Below are 15,001 nucleotides of genomic sequence, written 5' to 3' on the forward strand. Positions count from 1 at the left end.
GTGGTCTAGAAGGTGCAGTGTACTCATGTAAATAGCTTCAGTGATTATTTATTAATGTGCCTAAATACTTTAAATGCATGTTGGTTCAATATGAAAGCTGCATCTGATAAGTCATATTAGCCTGACTGAAATTGAAGTTCTCTTACTGACTTCCTTGTCTATCACTTTTGCTTTCAGGGCAATCCTTCTGTCTCTATGATGACCTCAAAGAGGTGCCTATTGAGCATGCCTGATTGATTTTAATTGGAGCAGAGCCTGTGAGCATGCCCAGTGGGTACCTCTTTGAGGTCTTTATAGTCGAAGAGAAGGAGTGCTCAGAAGACACAAGGGGGTGGAGATTCACGCTAGACAAATGTAAGAGAACAGCAGTTCAGCTGCTTGTAATAGTGAAAAAGAATAAATCTGCATGCAGGGAAAGAGATATGTATATTCTGGGGGCTGTATAGAGTAATTTTGGTGGATTTTAAAATCGAAGGCTTACTTATCCTTTAGGGCTCTGGCACACGGGGGAGATTAGTCGCCCGCGATAAAACTCCCTGTTCGCGGGTGACTAATCTCCCCAAATTGCCTACCCCTGCCATCCCACCGGCGAACATGTAAGTCGCCGGCGGGATGGCAGACGCGGCGGGGCAATTTCGGGCAAATCGCCGAAAAAGACTCGCGAGTCTTTTTCGGCGATTTGCGCGAAATCGCGCCGCCGCGTCTGCCATCCCGCCGGCGACTTACATGTTCGCCGGTGGGATGGCAGGGGTAGGCAACTCGGGGAGATTAGTCGCCCGCGAACAGGGAGTTTTATCGCGGGCGACTAATCTCCCCCGTGTGCCAGAGCCCTTAAAGTGGAGTAAAAAAAGCCTGTAGATATGATGTTAAAAGGGGGATGCCCAGCTGCAGCTGTATGGGGTAGGGCCCACCACCATAATGCCTCACACAAATAATTTTGTGACAAAAATATCTCCTAACATATAAATAAAACATTTCTCGTGCATTACACCCATTTCAGTCAGTAAATAATTGACACAACAAACACGTATTAAAGCAGAACTCTTTATGTGTTGCATGTGCAAAAGCACAGCTAGATCACACAATGCAGGCACCACAGGCAGGGAAACACCGTGTCACTTCGCTCCTGTAAAGGCGGAACCGGTATAACTATGTAGTGACATCAGCTCTGCCATATAGGGGCCCTGATTTAAACATACAAGAATCTGCCAAGATGTCAATATCCAGCATTCGCTTTTCTGAAGGGGCTGATTTATCAGAGACTCCAAAGCGTGCAGCAGAGTGCATACACTAGTGCTTCTGAATACTCTGTGCAGCTTGGCAAGTGATAAATGGCATCCTTAGTGTCACCAATCAGCCTCCTTCATATTGTGCATCTCTCACAGGAACACATGCAGTATCTCGTGTTCCACACAGACACACTCTCTTATGCGCTCACTCACATCTCTCCCAGGGAGGCTCACCCCCTCTCCCATGCACTTCAGGAAGTGCTTCACCCAGCACTCAGTCTCAGTCACACCGTGCTTGCGTTTTTAGCCTCAGCCTCACTGTCTTCATGCTCTCCTCTTTGGTGGAGTCAGATGGATGTATCAGCCAGGGGTGCGGGATGCCAGTGCTTCCTGCATCTTCTCCCGGCAACGGGTGTAACGCTGCACAATCTGACGCATGTGCTCTTCTTCCTCACGCTGCAAAATGCGTAAGAAATTCTGCAGCTCCGGCATGCTGAATGCGTCCCACTATAACAAAGCAGGAAGATGTGTGAAAGATGTAGAAAAACAAACAATATAAAAACCGTACAATGAGAAATGCTGAGGGAATAGAATAACTCACATTGACTTCTCCTGTCTCGTTCTCCTTAAGCACAAAACTCAGAGTTTTATCACATGGCCCTGAGAGAAGACGCAGCTTCAGTGGCTCCTCTTCATCCGTTAACTTTCTCAAGGACACTGTAGGGAGGCATAAGGGTTAGACATTTATTATCCCCTGCAAGACAAGTTAATATTAATTTGTAATTGGCACCCATTGCCTCCTTGTGCCAATGCCAGACTCACTGTTGCTACATTGACGTGAAAAAAGAGTTTCTATGGGGAAGGTAAACCAGAAGGGACATTGGCATGAGGCATGTACAGGCTGTAGGTGCCAATTACATATTCATATTTAATGGTTTTAGTCAACATTGTTACTGATCCCTATGCTCTTTCCTCACCTTGCCCTTCCTGTTCTGTCCGCTCAAACAGAGCAAATTTCCTGGGGTTATCGAGCACAGTGAACTTCCGCAGCAGTGCCTGAATGACCTCACTAGCCGGCGTCCTTGAGCTCAGATGCAGGTGCTTTGAAGTATCTTTGGGAAGGTAGAAGGAGGTCCTGCGTTTGATTGGCTGAGAGCGGCCGCTACCTTTCCGATCCTGTAAACACGAAGGCTTCTTGGAAGCTGGGACAGAAACGGGCCGGACAAGCTTTAGCTGAACTTTAATGAATCCAGTGAATGAGCCATCCTTGTTCTGTGAGAAAAAAAGGTGGGTTAGTGGTCTGCTCTTCATGCCAAGTCAGGCATACTGTCACACACAGTTTTCCTCAGTCACTCATACCCCCATTTGTTATGAAAGGTGCTAATTTGCCCAGGACCAGTAACCCACGACAACCAATAAGATGATTGCTTTTAAACAGATGACCAGTAAATGCTACCTGCTGATTAATTGATATGGGTTACTGCACCTGGGTAAACGTATTGCCTTTTATTACATAACCCCCATAAAGTCCAGCAGAGATTTTTTATTTGTCATTTGTACTGAAAGGATTTCTTTCGGCAGTCACAGAGACTCGTGGGCTTCTGGCAGTCATATTTTCATACAGGCAGTAATCAACAGTAAGGGCTTCTCTCCACCATTGTCACACAGAACATTTAGGTTCTTTCTGTCAGAAAAATGTACACCAATACATTGTTAGACAAAAAGTCTTCCTAATAAACCAGCGATAGGATTCTTTTGGTCCCTCATATAGACTGGAAAGGGATTCGGTCAGTCATACTGTCACACAGGCTCCTGCAGGCAAGCTCAATTAGTCTATAGCCACACAGCCATGTCATGGCTTATCTTTGTCAGTTATATGTTAACAAAGACTAATGCGACCTGCTCAGTTATATTATTTGCCAATCCATTCTTCTCCCAGTCACCAGTCTGTCAAGGTATAATCTTCTCTTAGTAGCCATACAATATGTGTCACAAGTGATTCTGTAATGGAAAGGGTTTCCCTTCGTCACACATACGGTCACACAGAGAGAGGGGCTCAAGGTACATAAATTATAATGGGGTCATAGTGAACAAAGGGAGGCAACATCTTGGAGGGGCTTACGGAGCACTCAAACTACAAAACGTGACTGGTGAAAGCCAATAAATGTGAGGGCCAAGTAATACAATATTCCTGCCCTGAGTGCTTACTGAATTCACACATACCAGCATCACAGACAGGAGAGGATTCTGTCTGTGCATTACTCATAACGTACCAGACTCATGAAGAGATTGCTCTTTATCTGAGAATTATAAGCCTTTATTTTCTGTTCTAGCTCTGCCTTGCTCAGGGCCTGCGGCTGCTTTTCTGGCTTTTCGTCCTGTAAGAAAAAGAAACCACATATTACATAAACCATTTAATGTTGAAAACCTTAAGCTTAAGGATTAGGGAGGGTCAAAAGTCAGAAAAACTGATTTCAATAGAGCAGCACCTTCCCCACAACACAAATCTACCTGCAAATGGAGAGGCAGCACAGCCTTGCACTACAGGCAGGCAAATAGCTGTGCTGCAGTGAGCGAAGGAGCCCAACGGAATTTCCATTAAAAAGGTAGTTAACTTGTAGTATGTTACAGAATGGTCCTTTCTTGGAAACTTTTCAGTTAGTCTTCATTTTTTATTTGTTAAAGTTTTTGAATGATTTGACTTTCTCTTTTTCCAGCTTTCCAATGGGGGCCACTGATGCCAACAGCAATTGCTCTGTGAGGCTACAATTTTATTGTTATTGTTACTTTCTATGACTTGTCTTTCTATTTAGGCTCTTCCCTATTCATATTTCTGTCTCTCCTCTAAACCACTGCCTGGCTACCAGGTTAAATTGGACCCCAGCAACCAGATAGCTCCTGAATTTCCAAACTGGAGAGCTGCTGAACAAAAAGCTAAATAAATCAAAAACTGAAAATAATAAAAAATGAAAACCAATTCCAAATTGTCTCAAAATAGCACTCTCTGCATGATACTAAAAGTTAATTTAAAGGTGAACAACCTCTTTAAGCCAGCAGTGATATCCTGGGGGCTCATCTGCTACCCTTTACTAGAACAAAAACAGAAGCAACAAACATCTAATAGGGTCAGAAGAAATGCCTTTAGGTCACAAAGAACAAACTGAAAAGGATAATTTACAAAGACAGTTCCAATTGTACCAGAACAGTAACCCATAGCAACCAGACAATGTATTATTCTAACTGCACTAGACTGACTGGTTGCTGTGGATCAGTGCTCTAGAACAATTCCGAACTGATACCAGTAAATAAAAACTACAAATTGATGAAAAAAAAAGTGATAGAAGACATTGTGTAATACTGTTTAAAACAGAGCAGAATTGGAAAAATCTTGAAAAATAATCACTTTTGGCACCAAAACGCAGATGTTCATTTCCTGTTTCTCATGTGACTCAGCTTCCTTTCTAGTTAGTAATACGTCTTTTCTTAAGGTGCCATACACAGGCAGATTTGAACTGCAGATTCGAGTCCTTTAGACCGATTTGGCAGCATATCTGGGGACCCCCGACAGCCCTTCCCGATCAATATCTGGTTAAAAATTGGCCAGGTGTTGATCGGCAAAGTTTGATTTTTTAGACAGACTGGGGACTGCGTTGGCTCATTGATGTGTTCCTCGCTCCGACTGCTCCTATCTCTGGCCTATAGCCAAACAATCTAATTAGCCCAATATCACCCACCTTAGGTGGGCATATTGGGGAAAGATCCCCTTGTTTGGCAAGATCTTGTAATCTATGGCCACGTTGAAAGCTCAGAGCAATCAGGGCGCTAGACATCAGGCAGGTTTTGTTACTCTTTACCCAAAAGCCCCTGTGGGGCTGCTGTGAGTTGCCACAGATTGGTGCTTAGTATTGGGCTTGTGTGGGGCTGTTTGGACCTTTCTGCCCATGAAATGCCATGGCCCATTTTGTACCTCAGCCCAGAAGTGGCAGTGGCCTATAGGATGAATGTTAAAATACACTCAAAAAGGAGTAAGATCCATCTGCCTCAGTCAGACAAAGGGCCTGCATGTATATTGCAACAATCTTGCTCTCTCTAATATATAAACTAGCCCTAGGCATGCCTAATGAAAACATCTGGCTCCAAGCAGACCCTGTAGAAGCTGTGGGTGCATTACTGGCTCATTAATTCTGCCTTGTAAAACCACATCCAGAGGCAAATAACTATCCTACAAAGGCACTAAAGACAAAATGGAGCTGTGACTTCCTCTTTGCACTTATTCCTGTAATCGGTTTGTCTATGATGTCCTCCTCCTGTCTCCCTCCCCTCCCTCCCTAAATCTCCCAGTTTAGTCAGCGTTGCATCAGGCTGGTACTGGAAAGGTGGGGAGCGAAGGGGAGGAAAGAGGCTGGAGAAGGGCTCATCCGGTACTTTATGAGAAGCCTGCTCCTACCCAGACCTGCAGGGTTTGGGATAAGGTGGGGAGTGTTCTTGTTCCAAGTCCTGGGAACAGCAAGTCCCGGAAGGCCGAGAGGAAGGAAATGCGGCACACACCCTGTGCATGAAGGATCTCTGTGTGCAACTTGCACACTGCTTTTGTGTTTCACTGCCCCCTGCTACATACAGGTTATTTCCAATGCACCCTCAGAAGGCGCGCTACTTTCCAAATGACAATATTATTACGTAATAAAGGGAAAGCAAAGATAGGGATTTCCAGAGTAGATTTTCCTCCAGCTGCTGAACTATTGTGACAATGAACAGAAATGGCAGGATTATCACTACTCTGTGCAGCAGAGTTCTATTGAGGGTTTATAAAATACATACAAATGCCAGTGTGCATGTTCTACTGCTATACACCTTCACTTTGTTTTCTCTTTATTATTGCATTAAGAGAAATGGCTCACAGGTTGCCTTGTATACATGTGAATATGTAGAATCACCAGGGCCCGGTCTGTGCTTGACATTAGAAGACAGTAAATAGGGTTACTTTACAGAACACAGGGTATTATGGTCATCTAAAAAAGAAGGTGGCCATGAGTAATTGTTTCTCAGTGGATAAATATTTCCTGTGATTAGTCATGTATTGTTACTAATTGAACTTCTGCTCATAGCGAAACCTACCGATGTGCACATTCCGCCCGCAGCTTCCTCTAGAGATGGCCATTAGCCTACAGCTTGTTCTGCATTCCCCCACAGCTGCACTGCCACATGGTCCTTTGTCATTCCAGTACTGATTAATGGCCTCACCCCCTGCCCCTTGTTAGTAATATAGTCCTTATTTTATAATGACATCTCTGCTATTATCCCACTTATATTGTTATAGTACTTGTAAGTAGTCCAAACACCCATTTCAGTACTTTTGTCTCACCCTTGTCCATATAGTTCCACCACTCACCCATCTTAAAAGTTCTATCACCCATTGCTTTTAAGTTCCTCCTCTGTCTACCATCCCTAAAGTTCCAGCAATAACTCCTATCCCTAAAGTTGCTTCATTCACTCCCATCCCTAAAATCACAGCAGTAAAACCCAGCTTTTTAGTTCCTTCACTGACTCCCATCCCTAAGGTTCCTCCATTGACTCTTTATTCTCACCCCTAAAGTTCCAGCACTAACACCTAACTCTTCAGTCCTAGCACTAACACCCAACTCTTCAGTTCCAGCACTAACACCCAACTCTTCAGTTCCAGCACTAACACCCAACTCTTCAGTTCCAGCACTAACACCCAACTCTTCAGTCCTAGCACTAACACCCAACTCTTCAGTCCTAGCACTAACACTAACACCCAACTCTTCAGTTCCAGCACCAACACCCAACTCTTCAGTCCTAGCACTAACACTAACACCCAACTCTTCAGTTCCAGCACCAACACCCAACTCTTCAGTCCTAGCACTAACACTAACACCCAACTCTTCAGTTCCAGCACTAACACCCAACTCTTCAGTCCTAGCACTAACACTAACACCCAACTCTTCAGTTCCAGCACCAACACCCAACTCTTCAGTTCCAGCACTAACACCCAACTCTTCAGGCCCAGCGCTGACTCCCATCCCTTTAGTCCCAGCGCTGACTCCCATGCCTGCAGTTCTGTCAGTGTCACCCAGTTACCCAGTGCCTGATCGCACCCAGACATTGCCATATAAGGCCCCCCCCATTAGTGTGAGTGGAAGCGCCTCACCAGCGGGGGCCGAGCAGGAGTTCTCCGTGGGAAGAGCGATGTTCGCGCAGTGTAGAAGAGCTCCAGCTCCGGGTCGGACTCCTCCTGGCTGCAGTAGCCGCTGCTGGAGGTGCTGTCCCATGTCATTTCGAAAGCTGGGGTGCCCTTATCTCCCTTGCCCATAGTAGCGGCTTTAGCAGATCCCGTACAGCAGCTGAGTAACCGCGCCTGTCTCTCTCTCTCCCAGCCTATAACTTGCCCTTTCTCCAGGCGCTCCTGTCACTGTGAGTCTCCCTTTACGATGCTCCAGTTGAATGTACACAAATCGGAATGGCTCCCTGTGATTGGAGCAGAGAATGCCCTGAGCGATAATGCGGGGGGATGGGGCAGGCTATGACTTCATTTTGCCCGCTCACACCCACTTCCTGCCACAGAGGTTTCATCACTGGCCCGGGGTGTGGGAGGAGCTGAGGCAGGGTGGGAGTGTGGGAGGAGCCGAGGCAGGGTGGGGGCTGTGCGCTCCTGAAATAGAACAGGCGCTGTCTCTCTACTGCCGCTGCTGCCAACCATGTGCGGCCGGGAGTGGTGCCCTGCTGGCAGTGCTGCATCATAGGGGCATGGAAAGTTATCCGAACTGTGACTAATGCTGCGCTATATGGGTCTAAGCAATGCCTTGTATGTCCCTGGGGAGAAGCTGTCCCTTGTGGCACCCCGTCTGCCTAACCCTGCCTGTATGGCAATGGCCTGGCACTTACACACACAGAGAGACTTGGGCGGGTGTAGCACGTCCCTCCGGCCATGGGAGAGAAACGCCCTTCAGTACCCGCCAGTGACATGAAGGGCAACTGTGACCGCCCATGAAGGTGGCTTTCTGCCCCAAAATCTGATATCTGCCCGTATGTGCTGTGATAATTGCAGCAAGACATGTGGAGATGGGAGTTTCTCCGCCAGTTTAAATATGGCTTCAGAAACTGAGTCAGGTTCTATGAGCTTATTTGTGGGTTCAGGCAAATGCCAGAGGGGCTGCTGTAAGGTGCCATAGACAGTCTCTATTTATTGTGCTGGGGGGGATGTTTGGGCCTCTGTGTACTTGAGCTGCCTGGGCCTATTGACTCCCAGTCTGGGCCTTCATACATGCCAGCATTTTATTGGGCGACTCCCATGGTGCTGGACATTGTACTGCTTTTCCAGTGCTAGGTAGGGGTGTAGATATGGAGGAGACTGACCCTTCTACTGCTGGGGAGGGGCACAGAAGGTACCCACAACATGGCTTAGTTGGGCCCAGAAGGGATACATGGACACTCCAGTTCCAGTGTTTCAATGTGTGCTTATAAAAAATGTATTTTCCTGAAGTTTAGGGGGGGGGGGAGTAACTTCTCTTTATATTCATGGCTGGGGGCCACAAAATAAAAAATGATGTCATTCAGAAATCAGTAAGGAAACTGGGGGCCATTTACATGTCTGGAGGGCTTTGAAAAGTCTCTGGATACAATTTTAGCTAGCTGTAATGCTTATTACAGTGACAAAATGTTGGAATTCAGAGTAGAATCCAACTGGCCATTTGGAATCAGGAAAGCAATTTTCCTACTTGAGATGAAACTGCTTCGCCAAGGCTTTTTCTTCTGGAAGGACAAGAATGGGGAGTATGAGTCAGTGAGGGGCTGTGGGTGCTACAGTCAGGAGTGTATGTTACTGCACTGGGCCGCTTCTCTGCACACTGAATTAACCGCGCTCCTTCCCAAAGGGTTGTAAGGAGCGTACTGTCTGAGGGACTCTACTTATGTTGTACTTTCATAACAAAAAACTGGCCAGGGGTCAGGGCAGGCAAATAAGCATGTTTGTAAGGCTGGTGTCACTTTGATTTTCTTTAGCCTTAAAAATAAATGATAATTAAAAAAAGGAAAATAATCTGACGCAGCATAGCCCACCTGTCCCTGAATCTGGCCCCTCAGCTCTAAGTGCTGCAGCCAGGAAATATCTGGAGTATTACTGTCCGTTATTGTAAAACATGAACAGGGCAGGGACTATGGGTAATCAGCAGAATCATGTGCAGTGGTGCAACAACTTTGCACTGGGCCCCCCTGCAAAAAAAATCTTTGGAGGGGTCCAGCACAAAGTAGACTCACCCGGCCCCCTGGTGACTTGTAGCCCCCTCCCTGCTTGAACATAAATCCCAGCTCATGCCCGCTCTCCTAGTGTAGTGGAGATTTATATGCAACAATGGAGGAAGCAGACCCATGGTCCCAGCTCCCTATCCTAAGGCCCCCATGTGACTGCGGGGTCTGCTTCCTCGATTGTTACTCCACTGATCATGTGCTTAGGTTGCAACTATGACGGGGGCACTATTTCAATGGCAGTTCTATAGCGAGGCAAGGGACAAACAGACGAATGAGGAGCAGTGGGGGGTTTGGCGATACAGCCGGCCAGGGCACTGGGCCAAGTAGCCTTGAGGCACCAGTACTATTTGCCTGGCCTGTGAGAAGTAGAACCTTCAGTTGCTTGGGACAGCAGCCCTTCGTCCTTCCTTTTAGCAGAAATACCCCCGATGGCTGTATAAATTATAATGAAATTGCATATCAAGTTACAAAAGGTTTATGTGGTAGGAGGCATTTCAGCTGCCATGTTAATTTACTTAATATATACAAAATGGTGAATAAACCAGTTTTAACATTTACAATAGATGTGAGGGTTGAGCAGCACTTAGCCTATAAATGTACTTATCTGATTGGTTGCTATGGGCTACTGCCCTTGGGCATAATTCAATAATGTTACATGGCAAGGTTTTCAGGGGTCTTTAAAATCCTGTACAACTGGCAGACAAAGTAATAAAAGCGCACACTGACATCTAACAAGATGATGAGAATTTTTTCCTTTGGAATTTGTTTGCTGCGCATGTCAGAGACTGGGCTGTAGGATTCCATGGGGCCAGTTTAATCTCTGTGATCAGAAGGATTTTCTCATGTGGCACTGAGGGGTGGCTATGTGGGAAATGACCTAAAGAGTTTGTAGGGCTCTGGTGCAAAACTATGGGTGGGGCCAGCTCTCTCCACTGTATACTGGAAAGCACAAGAAAATTCTTCTGCCCGAATCCCCTAAGGGGGGGAGGTGGGGGGTAAGTGCAGCTGCACTGCCTGCACTCAGAATCATTCTTCCCTGGGAAAGATACTTGGCATTATAGTGTGCAGCCCGATGCTATTCACTCTAACCTTGCATGTTTTTCATGTCACCATGCAGATAAAGGGGGAGTTCACCCTAAAATAAACTTATGATGGCAGCAATGTCCATATCATAGCCATAATGTATATACTAGAATAAGTGCACCAGCCTGAAGGTTTAGCATATCTATTGCAGCAATGATCCAGGCTTCCAAGTTGTCCACAGTAGCTCCACATCTTGGATTTGGTTCCTTTAGACCAATTTAGCATGTTATCTGCCCGTGTATGGGCACCCCAGATAGACCTACCTGACTGAGATCTGGCATCAAATCGGTCGGATCTCAATCGGGCAGGTTTGGTTTTCCATTGGATCAGGGACCACAATGGCTCATTGATGCGGTCCCAAACCAATGGCGCCTATGCCTGTTATTGTAATTCAATCGTTTAACCCTAGGGCCAAACTATTGAATGAGCCCAATATTGCCCACTTTAGGTGGACATATCGGGAGAAAATCTGCTCGCTGGGCGACCTTGCCAAACGAGCAAATCTTCTAGCGTATGGCCACCTTAAGTGACACTGCACATGTCAGTGTGTTCTGGGAAGCTGTTGAGAAGTTTAGGAGTAATTGCAGTAGCGCACCTTGGAAATGCCGGGCACCCCTGCAAAACAATATTTGGAGGGGCCAGTGCCAACAGCCCTCCTGGGTAAGGGGCTGGGGGGCACTAGGATACAGCACACCCCTTGGTCCGGGCCCCCCTCTTGCCTGGGTCCCCCGTAACAGCAGGGTCTGCTGTATACAGTATTTATTAACCACAAGGTCTTTGCAGATTATCAAGCAAAAAATGAAGTTCATCTGTCATATAAGCTAATGCTACAGGGCTGCAATTGTACTGCCATGTAAAGAGAATCTGAATTAATTACTAATCATTCATTGTGACATTTATATCCTATATATACAGTATAGTGTGAGTGGGACCCTAAGCTCAGGTAAGTGACAGCAGCACAGAGTATGTGCAGGGAATCAGCAGAAAAGAATGGGGAGCTACTGGGGCATCTTTGGGGGCACAGATCTTCCCTGCTAAAGGGCTGTGGTTGCCTTGGGCTGGTGCAGAACCCCCCAAAAATGTGCAACATTTCTACTCCACCTCTTTGTTAAAGTTTAGTTTTCCTTTAAACATTTTCAGTGGGTTTTAAACTATCTTCTCCTCCAGGTATGTTAATCAGCTGGCTTGCAACATTTTTTTGTGAGTCAGAACCAATAGAGGAAATCTTAACAATCAGACAGATATTGCTTTTACATTTACAAATAACTTTAAAACGATTTAAAAGTTGAATTAGAATATCTACTGTATTTATACACTATACTTTATTGAACAGAAACATCAGCTGGGCAAGGATGCTTAGTTCCCCTAGGTATTTATAAACTATTCCTTATTGGCCAGAATCTTCAGCTGCTATGGATGCTGGGAGCTGTGTTAGCTGGACAACCAAGCCATGCATTTAGAATCTCCTATCAATATTTACACCATGCACAACCTTATATTTGAGTAAAGCAGGATATATGTGTGTAACACTATGCCACACTAACCAGGGGCTCATCACCTACCAGATGTGGGAACATCCTGCTTTTAATAGTTCCTGGCTGACAGTATCCTCTAGAGCACCTCTGCCCTAAGGTCAGTCCCTAGGGAAGGAAATCTGCTATAAGTCCTGGTACCAGACATCCTGCCTGAGGCTAGCAGATAATGGCAGATATATACATACATTTATATCTAGTAAATCCAATTATCCAAATGGATTTTTAGCTGTGACTATAGGAAGTTACAAAGCAAAAGATGAGTCTAGAAAACACAGGTTGCCTATCCCTGATATAGTCTGTATCATCAGTATCTGTGAGAGTGAAGACACACAGAGCTACTTAGTAGCAGACTTGTCCGAAAATACCCTGCCATAGCCAATACAGAGAACCACCTCTGCTAAAACACATGTAGAGACAATTAGCAATAAATGATTAGCATTGTCTATTTTTGTAGCTGCTAAGTAGCTCTGTGTGTCTTTACCCTGAAACCCTCCGGACATACATGCACCAATATTATCTTAGGAAACCTCGTTTCGTACGATATTCAGTGTGTGTATGGCGGCTTGACATGGGGACCGATATCGCAAAAGGCTGCGGATATCTGTCGACTCATCAATAGTCCGGGTTAAAAGATTTTGATCGGGTGCCATTGAAAACTGATTTGACAATTCAGCCCTGAACGTCAGTGGAGGTTGGGAATGATCTTTCGTGTGACCATTGGTTCGGAATTGATACGTGTATGGCCAGCTTTAGGCATAGAAATAGATGGCCTGGTAGCTCAAGTGGTGACCAGCAGTAGAGGCCAGAATCTAGCTGGCATTGGCCAGTGTGGGATTTTGCTCAGTGGGCATGACTCTGTGAAGTTATGCCAATGGTAACAGTGCTACAGAAGATGTAGTAACAATTAAAACAACCTATTGATCTTACAAAGGCTACCTGGAAACTACACAGCACTAAGCATGCATTTAACTTCAAATCAGAAAACTATTTGAAGAATGTAAATGATATCCTGACCATATCCTTCTAATAAAGCAATTCTATTATTCCCAGACACACCCAACTATACAGGATTTGGGATTGACCTCAGTACAAAAGAGGTGTCACTGGTGCTTTGGGGAAGCCGTGACAAGAATTCATCCATTCATTGATCCTCCCCAGTAATGTGATTGATGTGGAGGTTAAATACCTTAGGGCTAGAGGAGGTCAGCATACACTGTACTCACAGCAAACAGATAACTGGCTCTACAGTTACACCAGGAAGATCTGAATAGACAATAAAAAGGGGGGCTACACCAGCTTGTAAATGTATGTCAGCAGATCCGTGCCCCCGGCCATATTACCTTCCACTGAAGACTGAATGGGACTCTGTGTGTCCAAACAACTGTCCTTTTACCACCCCATCCCCAGGACTGGTAGCCACTGCTATTAGATTTCTAAGGCCGCAGACCCAGTAATGTGAACCCTGCTTATTGACAGACAGGCCTACAAACTGTTTCAGGGCATTACATTAATAATGTACATTGTAGGGTCAGTCTAGGGGGTTCCTTGTGCTAATGTGACTGCAGCACGTGCTTCATTATCTGAAGTAAAGGAATATAAAGACAATAACGTGATCACTGCACAATGATTCCTATTTCTCCCCTGTGCCATTTGGTAATGCAAGCATCTGTAATAGTATGATCTTTTCTGAGGTTCAGATAAAATATATTATTTTATTAGTATAGTATTTTAAAGTCCTTGTTCACCTTTAAATTAAATGAGAAGGAAAGGGGAGGCAAAATGTTAGGCACCCCCCCAGTGTTTGTAATCTTTTACCCCCCAGGGATTTTACCTTTCCTTCTCCAATAACTTTTTGTATGATATAGAGATTCCAATTCCGAGACAATTTGCAATTGGTTTCCATTTTTATTATTTGCTATTTTTGAATTATTTCGTTTTTTGTTTATTAGTTCTCCGATTTGGAATTTAGGCAGCTCTCTGGTTGCTAGGGTCAAATTTAACCAAGCAACCAGGCCATGGTTTGACAGTAAAACATGAATAGGAATAGAAGAGGACCTAAATAGAAAAATAAGTAATATGTAAGAATATTAATAATATTGTTGCCTCACAGAGGAATAGTTTTTTGCTGGAGTCAGTGACCTCCATTTAAAAGCTGGAAAGAAGCAAAAGGCAAATAATTTGAAAACTATAAAAAATGAAGACCAAATTTAAAAGTTGCTAAGAATAGGACATTTTATAACATACTAAAAGTTAACCTGATGGTGAACCATCCCTTTCAGAGTTCCATCGGTTTAGCTGCCCCAAGGTTTTTCATATCAGCAAGTCCCTAGTCATCTAATGAGTAAAGCTGGTTGGGCAGCTAAATCATCTGGGTGTAATCAGGGGCTTGGGGGGCATGACTGCAAGCCCGGAGCCAAGTCAGAACATCACAGCTATATCCGTGCCAGGGTCTCCAGTAACAACTGCTGTTTCTAATTATCAAGTCTCCTATTTACACGTTTTTCACAGAAATACTGGGTCCAAATGCTGCAGTGGAAATACCAGTGTAATGGTTTAGTCAGTGAATAAACCCTAGAAGATAGTAGTCTAAACCCCCCATGAAACAAGGGAACCCCTATTAACTCTGGTCTTCACAAAAGCCTTTTTTGGGTTCTGGAACTTTGAGTGGCAGTATTGACAAACAGTTTGATTTACCGGTAACTGAAGACAAGACAGGTGGATAAACAGACAAGAGTGAGGAAAAAGTCATAGTTGAGGTGCAGGTAAGAGAGTCGAAGCAGGCAACAAACAATTATATTTAAAAAGCAGGAAAGGATCAAAAATCAGAAAATAACACATATTAAGCTTAAAGGATAAGTAAAACTTTAAAATAAGTGAAGGTAAAATTTA

At 44.8% G+C, this 15,001-nt stretch overlaps 1 protein-coding gene across 3 annotated transcripts in view; it reads right to left on the reverse strand.

Moving 5' to 3' along the window:
• Positions 1-1,030: 1,030 nt before the first annotated feature.
• Positions 1,031-15,001, reverse strand: part of rassf1 (Ras association domain family member 1) — a 28,731-nt gene continuing 14,760 nt past the window's right edge. The window contains exons 1-5 of one of the 3 annotated variants that reach the window (XM_031901127.1): positions 7,399-7,776; positions 3,503-3,607; positions 2,207-2,501; positions 1,831-1,946; positions 1,031-1,736 (exon numbers count right to left, since the gene is read on the reverse strand). In XM_031901127.1, coding sequence (XP_031756987.1) covers positions 1,590-1,736; positions 1,831-1,946; positions 2,207-2,501; positions 3,503-3,607; positions 7,399-7,560 — 825 coding nt within the window. In that variant the 5' untranslated portion in view covers positions 7,561-7,776 and the 3' untranslated portion in view covers positions 1,031-1,589. Of the gene's footprint in view, positions 1,737-1,830; positions 1,947-2,206; positions 2,502-3,502; positions 3,608-6,344; positions 7,374-7,398; positions 7,777-15,001 lie in introns of those variants that run through there. The other 2 variants (XM_031901128.1, XM_018093674.2) reach the window with 2 other exon arrangements.

Source organism: Xenopus tropicalis, chromosome 4 (assembly GCF_000004195.4).
Source record: "Xenopus tropicalis strain Nigerian chromosome 4, UCB_Xtro_10.0, whole genome shotgun sequence".
In the NCBI taxonomy this organism is placed as follows: Eukaryota; Metazoa; Chordata; class Amphibia; order Anura; family Pipidae; genus Xenopus; species Xenopus tropicalis.